Source organism: Alosa pseudoharengus, unplaced genomic scaffold, assembly GCF_046254945.1.
Source record: "Alosa pseudoharengus isolate Yale_2024_CS ecotype anadromous, Long Island Sound unplaced genomic scaffold, YU_APseudo_1.1 YU_APseudo_1.1_scf_17, whole genome shotgun sequence".
NCBI classification, from domain to species: Eukaryota; Metazoa; Chordata; class Actinopteri; order Clupeiformes; family Clupeidae; genus Alosa; species Alosa pseudoharengus.
This window is the reverse complement of record NW_027468640.1, coordinates 17,647,220-17,667,566: the sequence shown is the minus strand read 5'-3', so window position 1 is coordinate 17,667,566 and position 20,347 is coordinate 17,647,220. Positions and strand designations below refer to the sequence as shown.

Here is a 20,347-nt window from a genome sequence, read left to right as displayed (position 1 = left end):
GACAAATACAAACCCTGAAGCCATGAAAGAGGAAGTAGAGAAAGAGATACATCCTTCACTAAAGGAAAAAAAGATTATAAAGGGAGAAAAGCTGGAGCCAAGAGAGATGAGCTTGCCAGCCAATGATGAAACTAATGCTCCAACTGAAAATGCTGACAGACCAGAGAACACAAATGTCAGAACTAAGGCAGAGGGACAGAGGTCAAGAGCCACAAGAGAAAAACGACAAGAGACAGCAACAGACAACACAGGAGACAAGGAGATATCACATTCAAATACAAATGCTGGTATGTTGGTGGAGAGAGCAGAGATGGAGAGAAGTCCATCACACCAAAATAAACAAAAGACAGATGAGGAAGAACGTGAAGAAGAAGAAAGTTTATCAGTCAAGGCCAAGACTAAAACTAATTATCCCCTTGAACTACCTGAAACATCAACAAACCCCACAGCAGAGATCACAGACAAACAGAGTAAAAAAAAAGGGACGAGGGGAGAGAAAGACGCCCAAGTCACAGAGAGAGGGATGAACACTCATGCAGTCAGAACAAGGAGTGTCACAGCTACTAGAAGTTCAGAGGCAGTGGGATGTATGAAGACACAGAAAACAGAGGACAGAGGCACTGCAGACAGACCTGATAGTAAAGAGACAGAGACTCAAATTCGAACCAGGAGCAGGAGGACAACAAGATGCCCTGAAGAGGGGGAAATTGAAAGAGTAGAGAAAACGAATGACAAAAGAGTGGAAAGGAAAGAAACTCCCCAAAATGAAGACATAAGCAACAACAACAACAAGCAGGGAGCGATGGATGTTAAAACGAACCCAGAGAGAACGAGGAGCACAAGATCGACTAGAGGCAACCTGCAACAGACAAAGATGGAGGAGGAACAGACAAAAGCAAAGCGCAGCATGAAAACGCGAGCTGAGGGAAAGGCCAAGGCACAGAGCAGCGGAGAGACAATGAAGCAAGAGACAAACGAGACGAGGAGAGAAACCAGAGAGAGGACAGCGAGGCTCAAGGTGGTGGACGGCACCGAGAACCTCCTCAAAGTGGAAGAGGGAATTGGACGGGCTGAAGAGGACGACAGGCACTCGCAGAGAGCCAATCAGGATGAAAGAAAAAGACAATCAGGAAAGGGGGTCGCGGAGAGACGTCAAGAGCCGAACGGCTCTCCTCAGAGAAAGCTGAGAGAAAGATGGAGCGCACGAATCAACAAAAGACCAAAAAGGAATTGAAAAGTATGAAATACTGTATATATATAAACATACTACGACGACAGCTGTAAAAATTGATATTTTATTTACAAATATTAATATATTAAAATGTAAAAACAAGATTCTGTTTTGGTTGTACACTCTTTCCCAAGAATACATGGTTTTCAGTTTTTTAAAAAACACTTTTAACGAGGCACTTCATTCACTTCTATGCAACACACATGAGCATATCACATTCAATGTCAAAGAGGTAGTTAACCATAATTTCAACTGGAAACAATGGTAGTGTGCAGAGAAGACATGTAAACTTCTTGTCATGGCAAATTACTGGTGAAAATAACATTCCCTACCACCCCCAACCCCCCCCCCCCCCCCCCCGCCCCCCTAAAAGAAAAAATCTCAAACACACACACACATAAATTTAGTTTCTCACACACACCACGATGAAACTACTTGTAGAACATATTTAACAATTTAAAGTGTCTATCCGTCATGTCCACTTGAGACGGTTCTGAAAACTGTGGGAGATACCAGGTAGAACTCTCAATCTGCATTCTTATTGGCCACCGTGTTGCCGTTCTGCATGGTCCCATTGTGATTGCCATCCTTCCCATTGGCCATGTGGTGTGATGATGCTTCATGCTCCGCCCCCTCAGGTCGAAGATACACAGTAACCAGCTCCTGATAGGTCGTATCTGTAGTCAGTAGATTCAGGAGCTCTTCTACAAAAGAAGGAGCATCACAAACAACTGAATAAACTATGTCATACTTAAGTTTTAAAATACCAAACAGTTAATTGGCAATGCGGCACACCAGGGACCTTCTTCCCATCTCACACTTTTTGACCTGTGCCAAGCCTAATGTTGAAATACAATTTATGAGAGAGAGAGATACTTTATTCATCCTGAGGGAGATTTTAGACATGGGCTTTATGGGAAGAAGAGTTATTTGTGCCCTTTGATTATAATAAATATTGATGAATTAATGAATAAATATTAGGGTGATGATACATGTAGGAACTTTGCTCCATGGAGAAATGTTGCCAGGCAACCACAGGACCAGTCCCATGTGTTCTGATAGTATGGTCAAATTTGCCTACTGATGATTTGAGTTCTCTAGAAAAGCAATTGTTTGCCAACATCAATGAAAACACACCATAACAAGAGCACTCAGGAACATTGGCCTGCAACGTTGTTAAAAAAGTTGCTTTGTGTATCATCTTTTGTGCTGTGGTTGTGCTGCTTTCTGTTGTGCTGATACTCACCTTTGTTAGCAGGCCCCCTGCTGGTCAGCTCAGAGTAGATATTTGCAGTGTTGAACTGAGGGGCACCCACCAGCGCTCCCATCAGGCCTGCCAGCTCCTCTGCAGTCAGGACACCATCACCATCACTGTCATACAGCTGTGATGCACACACAAACAACAGTCCACAAGGTGTCAATACTTTCTGTTATGACTCAAAGGAACACACACACACACACACACACACATCCCAACTTGAGCAAATATATTTATACTATATATACACACACTATCTCTTCTCTTTCCTTATCTATTGGTAAACCATCAGTTTCAGACCAAAAACAAAACACACACACACGTTCCTAAAAGATGCCTTCACTCCAAAGTCATGTCTTACGAGACACCGACCTATAAAGGCAGCAAGGCGATGCCTTTGGTTTGGAACAGACCCACACACACACACACACAATTCTGTGCTCACCTTGAAGGCCTTGTCCAGGAGATCTTCAAGGCTACAGAGACCAGAGACAGTCGAGATACTCAAACAGATCAGTCTGAGGTCCACAGAGTCATCCTGCAGGAACACAACACAAATGGGTTCTACAGCTCACCTACAGAATACAACAGATGGGTTCTACATCTCACCTACAGAACACAACACATATGGGTTCTACATCTCACCTACAGAATACAACACAGATGGGTTCTACATCTCACCTACAGAACACAACACAGATGGGTTCTACATCTCACCTACACAACACAGATAGGTTCTACATCTCACCTACACAACACAGATAGGTTCTACATCTCACCTACAACACTCATTCAACAAGAGGTAAACAGACGTGTGTATGTGGAAGACTCCATTGACAAAAAAGGAAAGAATATGCACGAAAAAAGCCACGACCCATTTAGCTAACTAAACATGATCGCAATTCATATAAATAATAGATAACTAATGGCATACCATTCATATCTTGTTGGAAAGTCTAAGACACATAAAGACACAAGCAATTATATGTCTAGACATTCAAATGCAGAGTATACATTTGTGTACACAGATGCATGGGTTTGTCATGTATACATTGAATGTGACTTGCACCAATTAAGAGTAATGGCTACAGAATGCTTGTAAGCCTACATGTTGTTTCACAGATACTCCCCACTAATCATATTTGAAATATCACAAAATAGGTCTACCCTTGCCTCAGTCTGTAATCTGCAAATTTTTTTTAAACGGCAAAACAAAGAACCCCTTTCTTAGGAGAGCAACAACACGAGTGTAAGGAAGCGCAGCTTATGACCAACGTGACTAATCGCTGCGCACATCCCAGCTGCACTCAGTCTTAAAGTAAAAAAAAAAACACAACAAAAGCACTTGGAGCCTCGTAGACACACTGGCACCACTCACTATAATGACAGCACTGATGGCACAAGCCATTCAGAGAGGCACAGTGTATTAATGCGATAGCTCTGTATGCTTTGCCTCACCCTGAGATAAGGTTGCCATTTGCTCTCACTCACACACGTACACACACACACACACACACACTTGCAGAAACATTAAACAGACACACAAGCATACAACAACACATTGTTCAGACATTACATGCACATATGCCATCGGGCTCACGCACACACACACACACACACACACACACACACACACACACACACACACAGACAGACAGACAGACACAGACCCACACACACACACATTACCTTCTTGGAGAAAAGAGAGCATATTTTTGCTGCCGTTTCTCTCTTAGAGAGCTCCAGCCACTGCTGCAGCTGGTCAATAGAGACAGTCTTCTCCTGACCTGACTGACAGCAGTCAGTCATTCTGCTCAACGCGGTTTGCACTTGAGATGTGCTGAGGCTTAGATGGAGAGAGAGAGAGAGAGAGAGAGAGAGAGAGGAGGGAAGGGGGAATAGGGAAAACAAAATATTTTTGGTCAGTTCAGTGGAAAAAGAAGAAAGCAAACACACAAGGTGTGGTATACAACTTAAGAGTAGAACATTATCAGACAAATGTTGTGGTTTTGTGATATCCCCATGATTGAAACACCATCAGTGACAAGAGTCGGGTCCTCAAATATTTGATCACATATAACTAGTTTCAAATATTTGATAACATAGAACTAGTAACAAAACCAGGGGTTTTAAATCTGGTTTAATCTGGTTTTGAAACTTTTATTAGTCATGGACACCCGCCCAGAGACAACATATCCCTGGATACAAACACACACACACACGCGCATGCACACAAACAGTATTCAGATACACATACACACTCTCTCCATCTTACCCAGCATGGTGCAGCAGCTTCAGGGTCTCCCTGGCAGGTGACTCGAGAGGCAATGAGAGCCCACCCACATGCTTCACAGGGAAACGGCCCTCCATCACATAATCAGTGGCAGGCACACCCAGAGCCCTACACACACACACACACACACAGACACACGGATACTTTAGATGCTGCAGCTTTAATAAATACTGCTTTTTAGCTCCTCTTATAACAGGGTATATACAGAAATTCTTAAGTTGAATTTAATACCTTTTAATACCTTTTTTAATACCTTCACAACATTTTTTAATACCAACACGACTTGCAACTAGCGGCAACCTTTCGAAATTCAGTGTTGGGGGTAACTAATTATAAAGTAACGGATTACTGTAATTTTGTTACTTAACTTTCTGAGTAAGAAAGTGTAGCAATGCTTACAATTAAAATCAAGTATCTATTATTACAGTTCCTGGATACTTTGTTCCTTTTTGCTTCAATAAAAACACTGACCTATACACAATTATTTGTTATTTAATCCTAACCCAAGATAAAAACTTATTTCATTGTGTAGGAAGAGCACACACCACTTCTCCAGCACTACACTCTATCTCAATCAAGACAAAATGACAAATGAAAATCAGAAAAGATTTACTGGACTTTCTTCCAAATAGGCCCACGACCATACGCAGTACACACACACACACACACACACACACACCCTTGCTATCTCGTATACTTTGCCAGTCAAGGTATCACATTCAAAAATAGGTGGTCACATTTTACAAAAATACTAATTATTGATTGGGTGCTGCTGGAGAATGTGGGCCCATGTGATAAAATACTTTTGGGCCTGCATGCTCCCCATGACGAACATTTTTAAAAATAACCCCTTAAATGATGACTTCTGGGGACTTTTGTGGAAACTAATTGATACATTGACTTAAAATATATTATATTATAATATATTGATAGCATATTACAATACAGCCTATAAAAACCTACACAGGTTGTTATATTCAACACATTTTTAGCAAGTATATTGGGACTTTAATCTCATCACATACTACATCAAGGGAGCAAGCTTTGAATAATGTAAAGTTCACACCTGTTAAACTAACCTTAACATGACATTTACTGATGCTAAATCTTATAGGCTAAACGTTATCTTCTAGCCTAAACAAAGCAACACTGTCAGGCCTATGTTTTACCTCTATTCTGTAGTCAAGGCAGGGGTAGCTCATTGCAAATAACCCCTTATAACATGTACATCTGTTTACATGTTATATTCTTGCTTTTTCCCCTTTCATTTAATTATATATTTGTTTGAATGAAAAGGCCTTCTGCCTTCATGGGGACTTTTAATTTGAAAAGGGGTTATTGTGATACTGTATCTAGGCCTAGTTTAGGCTATGTCTGCTGCTCTTACAGCCTGTGTCATTGAAAACGCGATGGCGCAAATTATAACTTTTTTGGATGACAATGACAACTGGTAGCGTAGACATACTGATAGCTTTAATTAAGCTTCAATGACGCATATTTATGTGGAGAGACAGTAGCCCTACGGGGCCGATGAGCCACTGAGCCAGGCAGTCGACTCTTCCACCTCTGACTACGTCCGCACATTCTTGTTTGCTGGCTAGTAGACTATGTGACCTGACGGCATTCACTCCGATCCAGGTGACATTTATTGTCTTTTTTTTTTTTACAGATGTGGCAATAAGCCTCTTGGCTGTTGCCAACTAGCCTAAGCCAGTCTTTGAATCTCGAGTCCTCTAACCAAATGTCTGAAAAACTAAATTTTCCCATGACTTCGTCTAGTAGCGAACATTTGGCAACAAGTTTGGCAGCAAGCCAGCAGTATATCCAGTTTGAGGGGGCGCGGTGCGAACGCACACTGACATATCGATCAGGTCCTACTCGCACATATAATTAATATGATATAAATGCGAATTTTAGGAGATAGGGGCCTGGGCCTGCACTTAACACAAATGGAAAACCTCATAGTTAGTGGTTCGAAAATTTAATACCTCATCAGATGACGTTTATTACTTTTTAATACTTTTAAATGGCCTTAAATTTGGCTAATTTCATTTACTACCTTTTAATACCTTTTACAACCCCGCGGACACCCTGTATAAACAAACACACTCTCTCCTGTATCATTAATGACAACTATAATCAAAACAGTATTGGAGAAGACATCAATTTCAAAAGTGACTCACTTGGCCATGAGCTTTTGCACGTTGTCAGCATACAAGTTGGGATCGTCCTTCTCTTCCTGTGACGGGGTGTAGACAGGCAGGAACTGTAGCCAATAGAAAGAGAGAGAGAAAGAGAAATGGGGTTGAGATTTTATTGGTGATTGGCTGGAAATCAAAATGAAAGATGTGGGCCTCACCATCAGCAGTCTCAATTTCAAAATAAATTGGATCAAACTAAATGTCAAAAGTCACGGGAGTTGAGGCCTGTCTAATCAATTTCCTATAAAAATCTAAACAGCCAATTTACCTCAAAAGGAAATGGAAAACTGTCAACAAGATGCTCCTATATTTGTTTATCTGCCTTTTCCTACATATCTCCAGACCACATTATCAAATGTATTCATTTACACAGACACAGAAATGGACAGTGCTGCACATTCTTGAAATATTTAAACTGGGACACACACTGCTATGAGCTGTTGCCTATACTTTACCTCAATGGTCATGTTGGTATAGAACTGAGATGTGGTGTGCCACAAGGACTGAACCCTATGAAAATATACAAAAAAAAAAAAAAACATTTAGTATGTCGTTTTAAAAACATTCAATTATTAATACCTAAAGTAATTTGTTGCATTTACTTAATGTGTTAAAAACAATCCACATCCAAAAAGTGATACTCATTTATTACACTTAATGATTTAGGAACAGCTGACAAAGGTTTGGAATAAGTGGAGTATAAACATTAAGACACATATGGCAACACAAGTACAGAGACAGATGCAACTTGATTTAAAGGTCTCATTGTTCTATGATATTTAACCACGAAACAATCTGTCATGTTAAACTGTGCAAAAATGTACACAACGAATATAGAATTATCATTACTGTTAAAATAACACCACCCACCATGAGGTTCCCTTCCAAGTCCAACGCATTGTGTCCTACAAGAGATCAAGATTTTGTATTGTCAAACGTTGGTGTCAAAAACATGATGATCATTATCTTTCACTATATAAACAATAGTGATTGCTCAACCCATTTTCCAACTGCTACAGCAGGCACAGCAACATTTTGTTTACCTTCAGGGTGTGCGTGCGTGTGTGTGTGTGTGTGTGTGTGTGTGTGTGTGTGTGTGTGTGTGTGTGTGTGTGCGTCTGTGTATGTCTTGCTTTATTTCCCTGCCAGCTGATTATTGCGAATATAGCCAGGCATGTGTGTTTGCGTGTGTGTCCGTGTGTATGTGTGTGTTTGGCCTATAGTAATAAAACACTGTGATTAATAGTGTGTCATAGGAAGTACTCACCAACTTGTTTGGGTAATGCAGAAGCACAGGCTGAACAGGCACTCCCGCTAAGAACGCTCCTGAAGATTAAAGGAAAAAAACAGAATATAAACGTGATACTTCACCTTCAATCCCTCCCTACACTCTCACACAGTCCTTTTGTCTCTCCCTCTGATCATCCTGTGCTCTTAAGATACTCTTTACAAAAAGAAAGATTTGTAAACAAACACACACACATACACACACAATACATGACTATCAACATATGTGTGTGTGTGTGTGTGTGTGTATGTGTGTGTATGTATTTACAAATATTTGTAAACATACATATACATTCATATATATATATATATACATTCATGTGGATCATTCATGCTTATACAGTACAGTGCATTCATGTGGATCCTTGTTTTAGTATATTTACTGTCTTTTACTGTTCATTTCAGTCATGTGGATTTGTTTTTGTATGATCCTGTTTATGTTGTTGTGTTTGGTGTCATAAGCTACTGGGACCTTGAATTTCCCCTTGGGGATCAAGTAAGTAAGTAAGTATCTATATATCTATCTATCTATCTATCTCTATATATTTATATGCTAAAAACTGTAAACATAGATATATAATGTATATATTTGATCCTTTCCCCCTTAACACTTCCACCCTCTCCCTGTCCCCATGTTTGTCCTCTGGCATTCATTTCCATATTATCTCCGCTTCCCTATTCCTTTTATGGCGCTGGCAGGGGCCTGCTCTGAGCTGGGTGGGACTTGGAGGTGCTGCTATGTGTTTAGCTGTTGCTTACCAGGCTTGAACTTGATGAGCGCTCGGCCATTCGTGGTGGTCCCCTCTGGGAACATGAGCATCTGCCAAAGAAAGAAAGAAAGTGTATACACACATGCAGGGAAAGGGGGGGGGGGTGGGTGAGATAGAATCAGTTACTTTGCTGGATGTTTACATAATTAATATGCTCATGAACTTGGCCAACTGCTTGACTGCTTGGCCACCAGACCAAAATCTGATTTAGCTTAAAAAAAAAGACTCTGTTACCTGAGGCCAGTAGCCTTTGGATGTCAGCCTCTCGGTTATTTGGCTGACACACTTCTTCCTTGACTCCGGGTCCTTGCGGTTGACCAGTACAGCCTGGTTAAACTCCAGCAGAGCTGAGAGAGAGAGAGAAAGAGAGAGAGAAGGATGGAGAGAGAAGAGAATAGGGTCACCTTAGGTGTGAATCTGTCTAAACCTGAGCAGGGCATTGGAAGTATAGAGCCCATATGGATTTAATACAGAACAGCTGAACATGTTTCTCTCCTTTTTTTGGCAAATTGTCAACAAAGTGTCATCCAAATTGGGCTCCAGTGATCAGCATAAGCCTAAACATGATTCTGAACCATGTGGAAGGTTCCACATTATGGCAAATGGTCATCTAAATAGGTAACAGGTCATTTTTAATCAGAAGCCAAAACACATGAGTCAGAAAGTACACAAGACCTGCCTGCTCAACAATATACTACAGTCAAGATTAAGTTCTGCAGGAGTTTTATCCTTGTTAATGCTATGACAGTCCATTGTACAAGTAAGGGTAACTGTGCATGGTGATAGTGGAGAACACTGTGTGACCAGATTATCCAGACCATATCTTGCATGCTCCCCTGAGCCTCACCTCCAATCACGGGCAGGCTGCTGTTCTCCGAGCGGGACACCACGGTGGCAAGGTCTGTGAGGCAGAGCGCCAGCATGTCCAGAAAACCGCTGTGTGGCGCCACTGCCAGCACGGGTGCCTCGGCCACCCCGGCCCGCCGACCTTTGACCTTCACCCACAAGAAGCCCAGGGCGAAGAAGACGCCACGGCTCAGCAGCCTGACGATTTCGTGGACGAGCCAGCGGCGCCAGCCTCGAACAGGCTTCTGGCGATCTTCACTGCACAGGCCTGCCAGACGCAGCCTCGCGACGGGCCACACGAGGAGGAAGCAGAGGGTGGCCAGTGTCACACGGATGGGGAACAGCACTGTGCCCAACACGACCCCCTGTAAGGCGCAATCACAGGTTATAAAAAAACATTATCAACCCTTTAAGCTTATGTGGTTTCACTTAGACTTAGCATTAGTAGAAAGTTAAAGGTCAGGTAGAGTACAGGTTTGCAACCCCCTTAGTGGATAAGTATAATTTAAGGGGTACACGGTTTTACAGATAATAGCACCACATCCATGAAGAAAAAAGTGAACAACACAACCACACCAAACAGACATCCTATGTGTGAGAATACAAGCAGTGCAAACAATTTTGTTCTTCATCTTAGGCCTGACTGGCAGGGAGTTTGTGGGTAACCTAACCTATTTATTTTATATAACTTTTCGATATAAAACTCCTATATGGTTGTAAGAAAAAATATATAGGCCTACAGTACGTTCCAGAAAGTATCACCCTTTTATAAAAAGGTGTACAACCGTACAAAGCCAAATAGGATTGATTGCATAGCCCAGTTTCCGTTGTTTTGTTTACACTCTGTGTCACCACCAAATAATTCTGACTTAATTATGTGTAGGCCTAGTATTGTAGATTATTCATTTAAACGTGTAGCCTAATGTTGATTTATACGAATATTAGCCCAAGATGAACTTACCCGGATCCTCTGTGCGGTGGTAAGTTTAACCTCATGAACAAACGGGTGAGGATACTCCTGCGTCCTATTACGCCGCTCCATAGCGACAAAACAGTAACCTAAATTCACTCAAAAGACAACCCCAAGAGCCAAAAGTAGAATAAAATGTAAGTAATCTAAGTTCCTTTTACCAAATTATCTTATATTTGAAATGCCGTGGCAGTATTAGCGACGTGTTCCTACGATACGTTTAAAAGCCCAGATTGAAAAAAACGCTCAGCGCTTGAGACGCAAAAAAAATTACTAAAAAAAACGAGTTGTTCTACTTTAAAAATACTGTCTTCTCAACAGTCCAAAGGCTTGTTGTCCAGGGTTACGGAATCTTCTGTTAAAGGCTACATGAGAGCTCTAGTCCTTTCTTCCACATGGTCTGTAAGACAATACAGTGACTTCTCGAGCGCCCAAGTTCTCGTCATTTTCAAAATACCTGACCCGCCCCCCATCCAAACATAGAGCCAACATAGTCCAACATACAAGTTTAACTGGTTGTAGCCAATCGAACGATTGAAACCCATCTGATGCTTATTCATTTGTGAGTCACTGCATTTGACGTATTTGCACCACGATTCACGGGGAAATTGCATAATAGCCTAGTTCTGCTTGCACCATAGGCTATACGGTGGTTGCATATAGCCTATGCCAGAGTTTTCCTGGGGTTGGGCAGAGAGGCACGAACCGAAACAAACCTTTGGATGAGACAAAGTAGACGAATACTTCTGATGTATAGGCTAGGCTATAACATCGTCATTGATGACAGATTGTTTGAATGCTCTGGTTTATTCACAAATGTTTCAGCTCAGTGTTTACGCAAAATGTTAGCTCTCTTAGTTTACCAATCCAATGCAGGATTCAATTTCTGTCTACCAAGGTTATAATCATAGGCTAATATTTGATATTTGAGGGGTCACCCCCCCACCCCCCACCCATATGCAAAAAGTGAGCGTGCCGAATGGGGGTGGGATATGTTAGAAAATAAGTTGAAGGAAAAGGAAAGTAACTCCTCCTCAGTCTTTCTGTCATGTCAGACAAAAACGTCTGCTTGACCTTTTATTTGGACAAACGCGTCTGCTAAATAGCCTAACCATAGGTAGGCCTATATCCCGCGAGGGATATAGCGAGACTGGCATCACATGCACTCTGAATACTCTGAATAAGCGACCAATTACAACATTCCAAATTTAAAGGTTTCAAAATACCAGAGTGTGCTTGTAGCTTGTGGAGTGGTAGTTTGGCCTAGGGTTTCTCAAACTTTTCCAAAAATTCTGACCCCGTCTAAATTGTAAAAATTAGGCTAGTGCCATTTGTGTTCACTGAAGTTGTGGCCAGGATCAGTATCCCGTGTTTTAAAGGAGAATTCCGTAGTGATTTTGACCTAAAGTGTTTTGAAACATGATACAGAGTGTGAACGTATGTCTCATAGCCCATCTCGGCTTGTCCCCTGCACTCCGAAATCTGGCGCTAGTTAGCCGCTACCAACAAGGCGGTCAATGGTTGTGCCTCGGCATCGGCATAGCCATGCAAATAAATCACTGTTTTACACCATTTACGAGGCTCAATGTATCTCCACACTTCATTGGTAGACTTCCAAGGGCCCTGACATTTAAAACGAGACATTGAGAACTTTGAAAAAGCACTGGTAGTTTACTTACAAGACGATTTATACAGACAGTATCTTCTCGAAGTTTAGCGTTTGCAGCCATCTTGAATTTAGTCACGATAAGTCGAGCAACGAGTAAGAATGAACAGGTATGATAAGGGATCAGATTCCAAAAATAATTCTGTGGAAATGCATGGATTACAGTTTCTTCCAGTAGCAGCAACTGGAATCCATGCATTTCCACGGAATTATTTTTGGAATCTGATCCCTTATCATACCTGTTCATTCTTACTCGTCGCTCGACTTATCGTGACTAAATTCAAGATGGCTGCAAACGCTAAACTTCGAGAAGATACTGTCTGTATATATCGTCTTGTAAGTAAACTACCAGTGCTTTTTCAAAGTTCTCAATGTCTCGTTTTAAATGTCAGGGCCCTTGGAAGTCTGCCAATGAAGTGTGGAGATACATTGAGCCTCGTAAATGGTGTAAAACAGTGATTTATTTGCATGGCTATGCCGATGCCGAGGCACAACCATTGACCGCCTTGTTGGTAGCATCGGCTAACTAGCGCCAGATTTCGGAGTGCAGGGGACAAGCCGAGATGGGCTATGAGACATACGTTCACACTCGGTATCATGTTTCAAAACACTTTAGGTCAAAATCACACCGGAATTCTCCTTTAAGGCAGGTGCTTGATCTTTTCTCAACTTTAGATTTTGCAGTAGGCTACTTGAAAATGTGGACTGACTCAAACATTTCTCCACGTTCATCAGCTGGTTAGCTGACAAATAACCCAAGTTAAGCAGCAGTTGGTATAGTTATTCATGACCAGTGTTGGGCAAGTTACTTCAAAATCGTAATGTATTATGTATTACTTATTACTGTCATTTCAAAGTAATTTGTTACATTATAATATTACTGTCTCTGAATTGTAAGGCATTACACTACTATTGTATTACTTTTAAGTTACTTTTACCAAAATATTTTTGATTTGGAATTCTAAATGCAGTTTATTATGCTCAATGCAGCTCATTGCACTTCTAATGGAGGGCGATGTGGTATAACATAATGACTGAGCTAGGCTTAAGGCTAACAACAGTAGAATGCAATAGGCGCAGTGATGGCTCATGATGCAATACAAGGAACAATCATAGCCAGAATTTTGTTAAAAGCAGACAAAAGGTCGAAGTCTGGTCAATTGTGATAGAAATGCTGTAACTTTAGGCTTAGGCCTACTCATTAAAATCAACAGAGAGCCCACTACCTGTATATTGTAACCCAAAACTTGTCAAGACAGGCTACACAGTGCCGCTGCTGGCCATTTTGGTGCCCTAACTGCTGAAATATAGTATTAACCTAAGTATGTCATCATATGGCCAACTATAAAGATGTAATCTGCCTGTTCCTAGGGATGGGTATTTCTGAAACATGTAATATGTATTTGTATTTCAAATACAAAATAGTATTTTGTCATTTGTATTTTATTGGGTTGAAGGAAATGGCTCTAAGTAGATACTACACACAGGTGTAATGAATAATTGGTAATTAGGCAACAATGGTTTATTTTTATCGCAATCAGCTAATGTGAGAACAGCTGTGTTCAAAGACACACAGCTTTTCAGTGACGGCTATTGTTGAAGCATCAGCTCTGGTCTGAAGCACTGGTGTGAAGTCGTATGCAAGTAAAGATGAGTAAGTTTACCTGTGCAAGTTCACATAAGGACACCGACAAAGGCAACCATGTCCTATTGTCTCCATGCCAATCTTTAACAGAAAAAATGTCAGATATCTCAATGAACCACAATGACATCAATAGATGGTAAGGTGTTGAGTGTGTTTGAATTCCCTTCCTTGTAGCATCCTTTTTCAGCATTCTATAATGGGGACAAGTTCACCTTGTTTAATTAAATAACAATTCTATTTCCTTATTAGCTGCATACTTGAGGTTGGAGATATATCAGAAGGCATATCAAGTTTCTCACATACTGGAACTTCAAGATACATAGGCTTATGATTTTCTTATCAGTTCTGCATTGGACTTGAATTACGAAATTCGGCACAGATACACAATTATGATTTTGGCCTATTGATTATAATTTGGTTAATTGAAAGCTCTGTCAGTCGTTTTGGATAAGCATCAGCTAGATGACTAAATGTAATTGTAAATTCTTGAATTATTATTCTGATCACACTACATGGACTTGCATACGGTTACCGTATACTATTTGGTATGACGGGACAAATTGTATTGTTTTTTATAGTTTTAATAGGCTAAATGTTTGGGATATTAAAAACTTCTTTTGCAGTGCTTCCATACTTCCTTGAAAAAAGTATTTTGAGTATTTTCTAAATACAAAAATACAGTATTTTATTTTGATACATAATATGGTTACTGTATTTTGTAGTTTATTTTTAACATTAAAAATGAGGGTATTAGGTATTTTATTTTGAAATTCATTCTGATGTATTTTTGCCCATCCCTGCCTGTTCCCAGCATTAGAACAACACTTGGCGATGGTTAGCTTGTCACCTGTGACGATATATGCTAGGCCTAAGTAACTGACCTATCTGGGTGCGTTTGAAGATGCCTGATGAAATCAGACGTTGAATAGGCATAATTTATCCTGGTGCCACACACCTTGCATGTAGCTGTTCGCTTATTTCCTCTGTGCACAAAGTTTTTGTAACCGAAAGTAATAATAAAAGGCACAACTCCGGGAGGACTTCTTATCGCCATGGTCAATGCATTTATATCTGTGAGTGTGCGCACATAGCGCATGCGTTACATTGCACAGTATGGCAAAGGGGCCATGCCGCTCGTTATACGTTTCACAAAGTATGTAGCAGTAAAATAAAATAGAAATACATGAATAGATTTAGATTAAAATAATTGCATGAAATACAGCTTGTTCAGGAGTCTCGAAGCTCGAGTCCGAGTCAAGTCTGAAGTATTTTGAGTGGAGTCGCAAGTCAAGTCTGAAGTCACTGTTTTTGCGACCTAAGTCGTAAGTCCTAAGTGATCAAAACATAACACCACTTAATTTCAGGTTAAAATGCATTGTAATGCGCGTTACTGAAGTTTGTACCGAGTAAAATATTACCCAATTGTTTTTTGTAATGCCTTACATTACCGCATTACAGCAAAAAGCAATATATTACAGTAATTACATTACTTTTGTAACTCGTTACTCCCAACACTGTAAATATGCCATAGATCTCTATTTATTCTAGGCACTGCATCGGTTTTGGAGATACATTTTCCTAACGAGAATTGTTAAAAAGGTGACTTCTTTTTTCTCTTGTATCTTGTCAAGTTAAAGGATACATTTTTAAATGGTTTCCGTAGCACATACATGGATTAGCCGACTGTAAATTGTTGTTAACTGTACATATTTTTTTCACAATTTGTTAAATCCTACATGGACACAAGTCAAGTCAAATTTATTTATATAGAGTGCATTTCATACACAGATGTCATTCAATGTGCTTTACATAAACAAAAGCAAACCGTAATAGCAAATAAAAGCATGGTAATAGTCAAACAATAGTTTAAGGTAAAGATTATATTAGACATATAACACACAAAGTAAAATCATTTAAAAATAAAGAATAATTTAAAAGACACAAGGTAGAAATTTTCTAGATTTAAGATTCTAGATTTAAAACGGGCTACAGTTGGGGCCTTTTTGATGTCATCTGAAAGTTCCAAAGCTGAAACACATAGCAGCTAAAACCTGCTTCACCATGTTTCGTTCTACCAGCAGGTTTTACTAACAGGTTTTTCTCCTGAGACCTGAGCAGTCAAGAAGGTGTGTTGACGCATGTCAATAGGTATTTAGGTCCTGCTCCATTTACTGATTTATGAACAAGCAGTAGTGCTTTAAAGCCAATTCTGGAAGCCAGTGCAGGGACTTAAGAATTGGAGTAATGTGGTCAGTTCTTTTAGCTTTTGTGAGAACCGTAGCTGCTACATTTTGTATCACCTGAAGCTGTTTGATAGTCTGTATGAAAAGCCCATTGCAGTAATCAACGCTGCTGGAGATAAATGCAAAATTATTTTTTCTAAATCATTAAATCATGTTTTGACATCAGCCCTCTATGTTTGGCCATATTTTTGGTAAAACACTGCTTTAGTTATTCATGTGGCTGTTGACATTTAGATCACTGTCAATTAATACACCAAGATTGTTATATCCTTTGCTTTCAACCCTTTTGTGTCAAGGAGAGTGACAACCCTTTGTCTTTCTTCCTTTTTACCAAATATAACTACTTCAGTGTGTTCTTTGTTCAGCTGAAGAACATTTTGAGACATCCAGTTGTTGATTTGTTCAATACACTGACAAAGAGATTCAAGGTGACCATAGTCATTTGGTGACAGAGCTAAGTAAATTTGTGTGTCATCTGCATAGCTATGATATGAAATCAAATTATTTTGGATGATTTGTCCAAGTGGGAGCATATAGACTTTGAATAATAGTGGCCCCAAAATCGACCCCTGGGGAACACCACAGGTCAAGGACGTTGGTGTTGAGGTACAGTTGCAGATGGCAAAAAAGAAGCTCCTTTCTTAATATGATTTGAGCCAGTTGATAACTATGCCTGTAAATCCAATCCAGTGTTCTAGTCTGTGTAGTAATATATTGTGTCAAATGCTGCACTTAAGGTCCAGCAACACTACTGATATTTTACCTAAATTTGTATTGAGGTTAATATCATTGAAAACCTTAATAGGAGCTGTTTCAGTGCTGTGATTTGCCGGAAAACCAAACTGAAAGTAATCAAAATACCCATTCGCCAATAAAAGGTATGGACCTATAATTATTTAGCATGGAGGTATCCAGGTTATTCTTCTTGAGAAATGGCTTTTTTCACAGCTGTTTTCAGTGACTTAGACAGCAGTGATACATTTACAATGTGAAGGACCTAGTAGGCCTACCGCTATGAGGGGAAAAACAGTTTTGAAGAAATTGGTAGGCATAGTGTCTAAGCCACATGTGGAAGAGATTCTGTACCGTTTTTTCAAGTGTTTCGTAGTGTATCAAGCTGAACGCTGACATCAAGTTAAGTTTCCCTCTATTTGTAGCTGGATGTTCCGGATGTTGAATTAGTAATTGAGCTGATAAGTTGAGTCTGATTTTCTACATTTTACTTTTGAAAAAAGATTCAAACTCATTTCATTAGTTGAGAGAAGTTCAGGCGCTAATTGTGAGGGGGGATTAGTTAACTTTCCGACGGTTGAAAATAGGACACAAATGTTATTTGAACTCCTACTGATGATGTTAGAAAAGAAGGACTGTCTTGCTTTGCATATTTCAGAGTTATATCCCTTTATGAATTTCATAGTCCATCTGAAGTTTGTATTTACACCATTTTTTTTCAGTCTTCTTACACACCCTTTTTAGGAGTGTAACTGGATTTTGCTTCCATGGTTCCTTCTGTTTGTCCTTAACATTCTGGAATTAGCAATAAATCAGTCAAGCACTAACAACAAGTCAGTGTCCCTGCGGGACTGTGTTGCTGCAGAAAATAATGAGCTCGCTGTCAGTGCCATATAAGACATTTTCCTATCTGTGTTGTGTGCATGTGCGCATACTGAGAGCCCTGTGTGAATGGTTAAGACTGCCAAGTCACTTTCCTAACAGAGGCCACATTTTCCCGCTTGTTTCACTTTCACCACATTGGTAGAGCTGTGTATAATTTTGCATTGCTTTCAAAATGCAATCCATCATCACTTCAAAATTCATGAATACCTCTCTGTCAAGGTTCAGCACCCAACTTTTGTATTCATGAAAACAGCAAAATGTGGGCCTCGCGTCTGATGGCCCTCGCACCTGGCCAAAGATGACATTAAAGGACCAGTATGTAGGAAATAATGGAAAATAAACTGTAACCATTTTCAAAAAATGATCACCATGTTGTCAGAGTAAACACGATGAATTGAAGTAATGGCTTATTTGACAACATTACTCTAACCTGTAAAACCCAAGCGGCAACATTCTAATTTGAACAATGAAGCCTACCCGGAAATGCGAAAAATTGCAATACATCGAAAATCCGCTAGGGGCAGGTCCCAAAAGGGAGCAAATGTCCATAGACCCCCATGTTAAAATGTCCGTTTTCACAGCATAAATTCATGCTTTTACAGGTTGGTCCCATGGACTTTTATTGTATTTGTTGGTAGTTCCCGAATGCCTGACAACTGTGAGGGGGGTGAATTTTTTTCTAACTCGTTAGTTTAGATCGCATTTAGATATTAAATGTATGAATAATTAAGGGCGTGGTCAACTTGATTGACGGCTGGTGTCGAGGCAGCAGACGATGTCACTAGCTGAGTGAAGGAAACTCCGAAATTATGTCTTGGCTGTGATCCTACACACCACATCCTTTCTGAAAATGTTTATTCAAATATCTGACATAAAATGGGTTGCTATTAACTGAAGCCTACTAACCGACACTTTAAGAAGACTTCGCTCCAGTTTTTGAGGTAAGTTACATTCCACTACTATTTCACGTAGATGTTAGCATTATAGCATCCATGTTAGTGGGCACTGTAGCAGCTATAGGCTACGTTAGCGTCAAATCATTTCAAATAAGTTTATGTCGAAAATGATGACCGAATGGCTGAAGCACACACATACATTTAGTTAACTTGAATAAAGTTAACGTTAGTGAAAACCGATTGTGCTCCCGTTGTGAGTTAGCTTAACGTTTGCCATAGCTGCTACTAGCCAGGTGTTTAGTCAATAATCAGACAGCTGTAACGTTAAGCACGTTAACGTTAGTTCACAAACATACTGGGGTAACAAAGCATGTGTTCTCGTCAAAAAACCTTTTGTAAATACTCTGTGTGAATGCTTAGTCCGTTGTCAATTTATATAGTCTTTGGGTTGTCATATTTAAGATAGAAAAGCGTTCGTTCAGATGATAACTTCAGCCGAAGCATTAGCTAGCTAGTGGAGGTAAAATTGTGAACCACTATGAACCATTGACTATAAGTTGAACATGGAGCTGATAACGAGCGATAACGTTAGCTAGTCACCATAACTGTTGTTAGTTATAACTGACGTCTGAAACTCTTATTGATGCCGTTTATTTGTTAAACACAAATTTGAAACAACACTTCTTGTCTATGCAAAGTTTCCCTGTAGGTGATCCTGACAGGCTGGGTGCTGGAGAGGGCTCTGGACTCCTAACTTCACTTTTCGTCTGTGCAGTCGACTCAGAAGCATCACTTCAGAACTGATTCCGTGGTACTTTGACATTTTTCATACATTTAAATGGAGCAACCTACTGGATTCAATTGGCCTAGCTGTCTATTCCAGACATGGTTAGCATACTGAACAAACATGAATGCATTTCAGACATTTAGAGTGGCCTTTTATTGTGAGCAGTCCGGGGCACATCTGTGCAATAATTATCATGACCTCTTTTGATAAGTCACACATGGAAAGTAGCCTTTAAATCAGCAGGTTTTGGTTGGATACAGATTGGATAATTAAAGAATATGGCATCAGTGACTGGCTATTGTTTGACTGGACCTTGGCCTAACTGTTAATAACTACCTCAATGGGGTGTAGACATGAGCTTACACTGTTCCACTGAAAACATTAAAATACAAGAAATGGTTGTTCTACAGAACTTTGAATACACCAAATTTGGTTTTGCTTATTGCCTGCATAAACAGGACATGTGCAAATAGTTGAATACGCCTGTCCTGTCCCCATTCAGCTAAGTTTTCTGTGAGTTTGTTCATTATACATATTGGGAGTATTTTTTAGCTTATTAGCTTATTGTGACCACTTGTTCATAGTTTGCAGTAAGTTCAAGGATGTGACATATACCAATATTTCTGTTTTCAGATCT

General features: G+C 40.0%; 1 protein-coding gene across 1 annotated transcript; it reads right to left on the bottom strand.

The window, feature by feature from the left end:
• Nucleotides 1-1,603: 1,603 nt before the first annotated feature.
• Nucleotides 1,604-11,305, bottom strand: LOC143127319 (lysophospholipid acyltransferase LPCAT4-like). Its single transcript, XM_076288740.1, has 13 exons — nucleotides 10,848-11,305; nucleotides 9,888-10,251; nucleotides 9,275-9,387; nucleotides 9,030-9,090; nucleotides 8,251-8,309; nucleotides 7,854-7,888; nucleotides 7,439-7,493; nucleotides 6,966-7,048; nucleotides 4,765-4,890; nucleotides 4,179-4,335; nucleotides 2,935-3,027; nucleotides 2,478-2,613; nucleotides 1,604-1,935 (listed from the first exon to the last, which is right to left on the bottom strand). Exons 1-13 carry the CDS (start codon nucleotides 10,926-10,928, stop codon nucleotides 1,757-1,759), a joined length of 1,542 nt encoding a protein of 513 aa, XP_076144855.1. The 5' UTR covers nucleotides 10,929-11,305; the 3' UTR covers nucleotides 1,604-1,756.
• Nucleotides 11,306-20,347: the final 9,042 nt, after the last annotated feature.

Coding starts and splice junctions, on each gene's coding strand:
- LOC143127319 (XM_076288740.1), bottom strand. CDS start 10,928: ATGGAGCGGCGTAATAGGACGCAGGAGTATCCTCACCCGTTTGTTCAT. Junction 10,252..10,847: donor CCACCGCACAGAGGATCCGG/GTAAGTTCATCT, acceptor TGCGCCTTACAG/GGGGTCGTGTTGGGCACAGT. Junction 9,091..9,274: donor CCAAAGGCTACTGGCCTCAG/GTAACAGAGTCT, acceptor TTTCTTTGGCAG/ATGCTCATGTTCCCAGAGGG.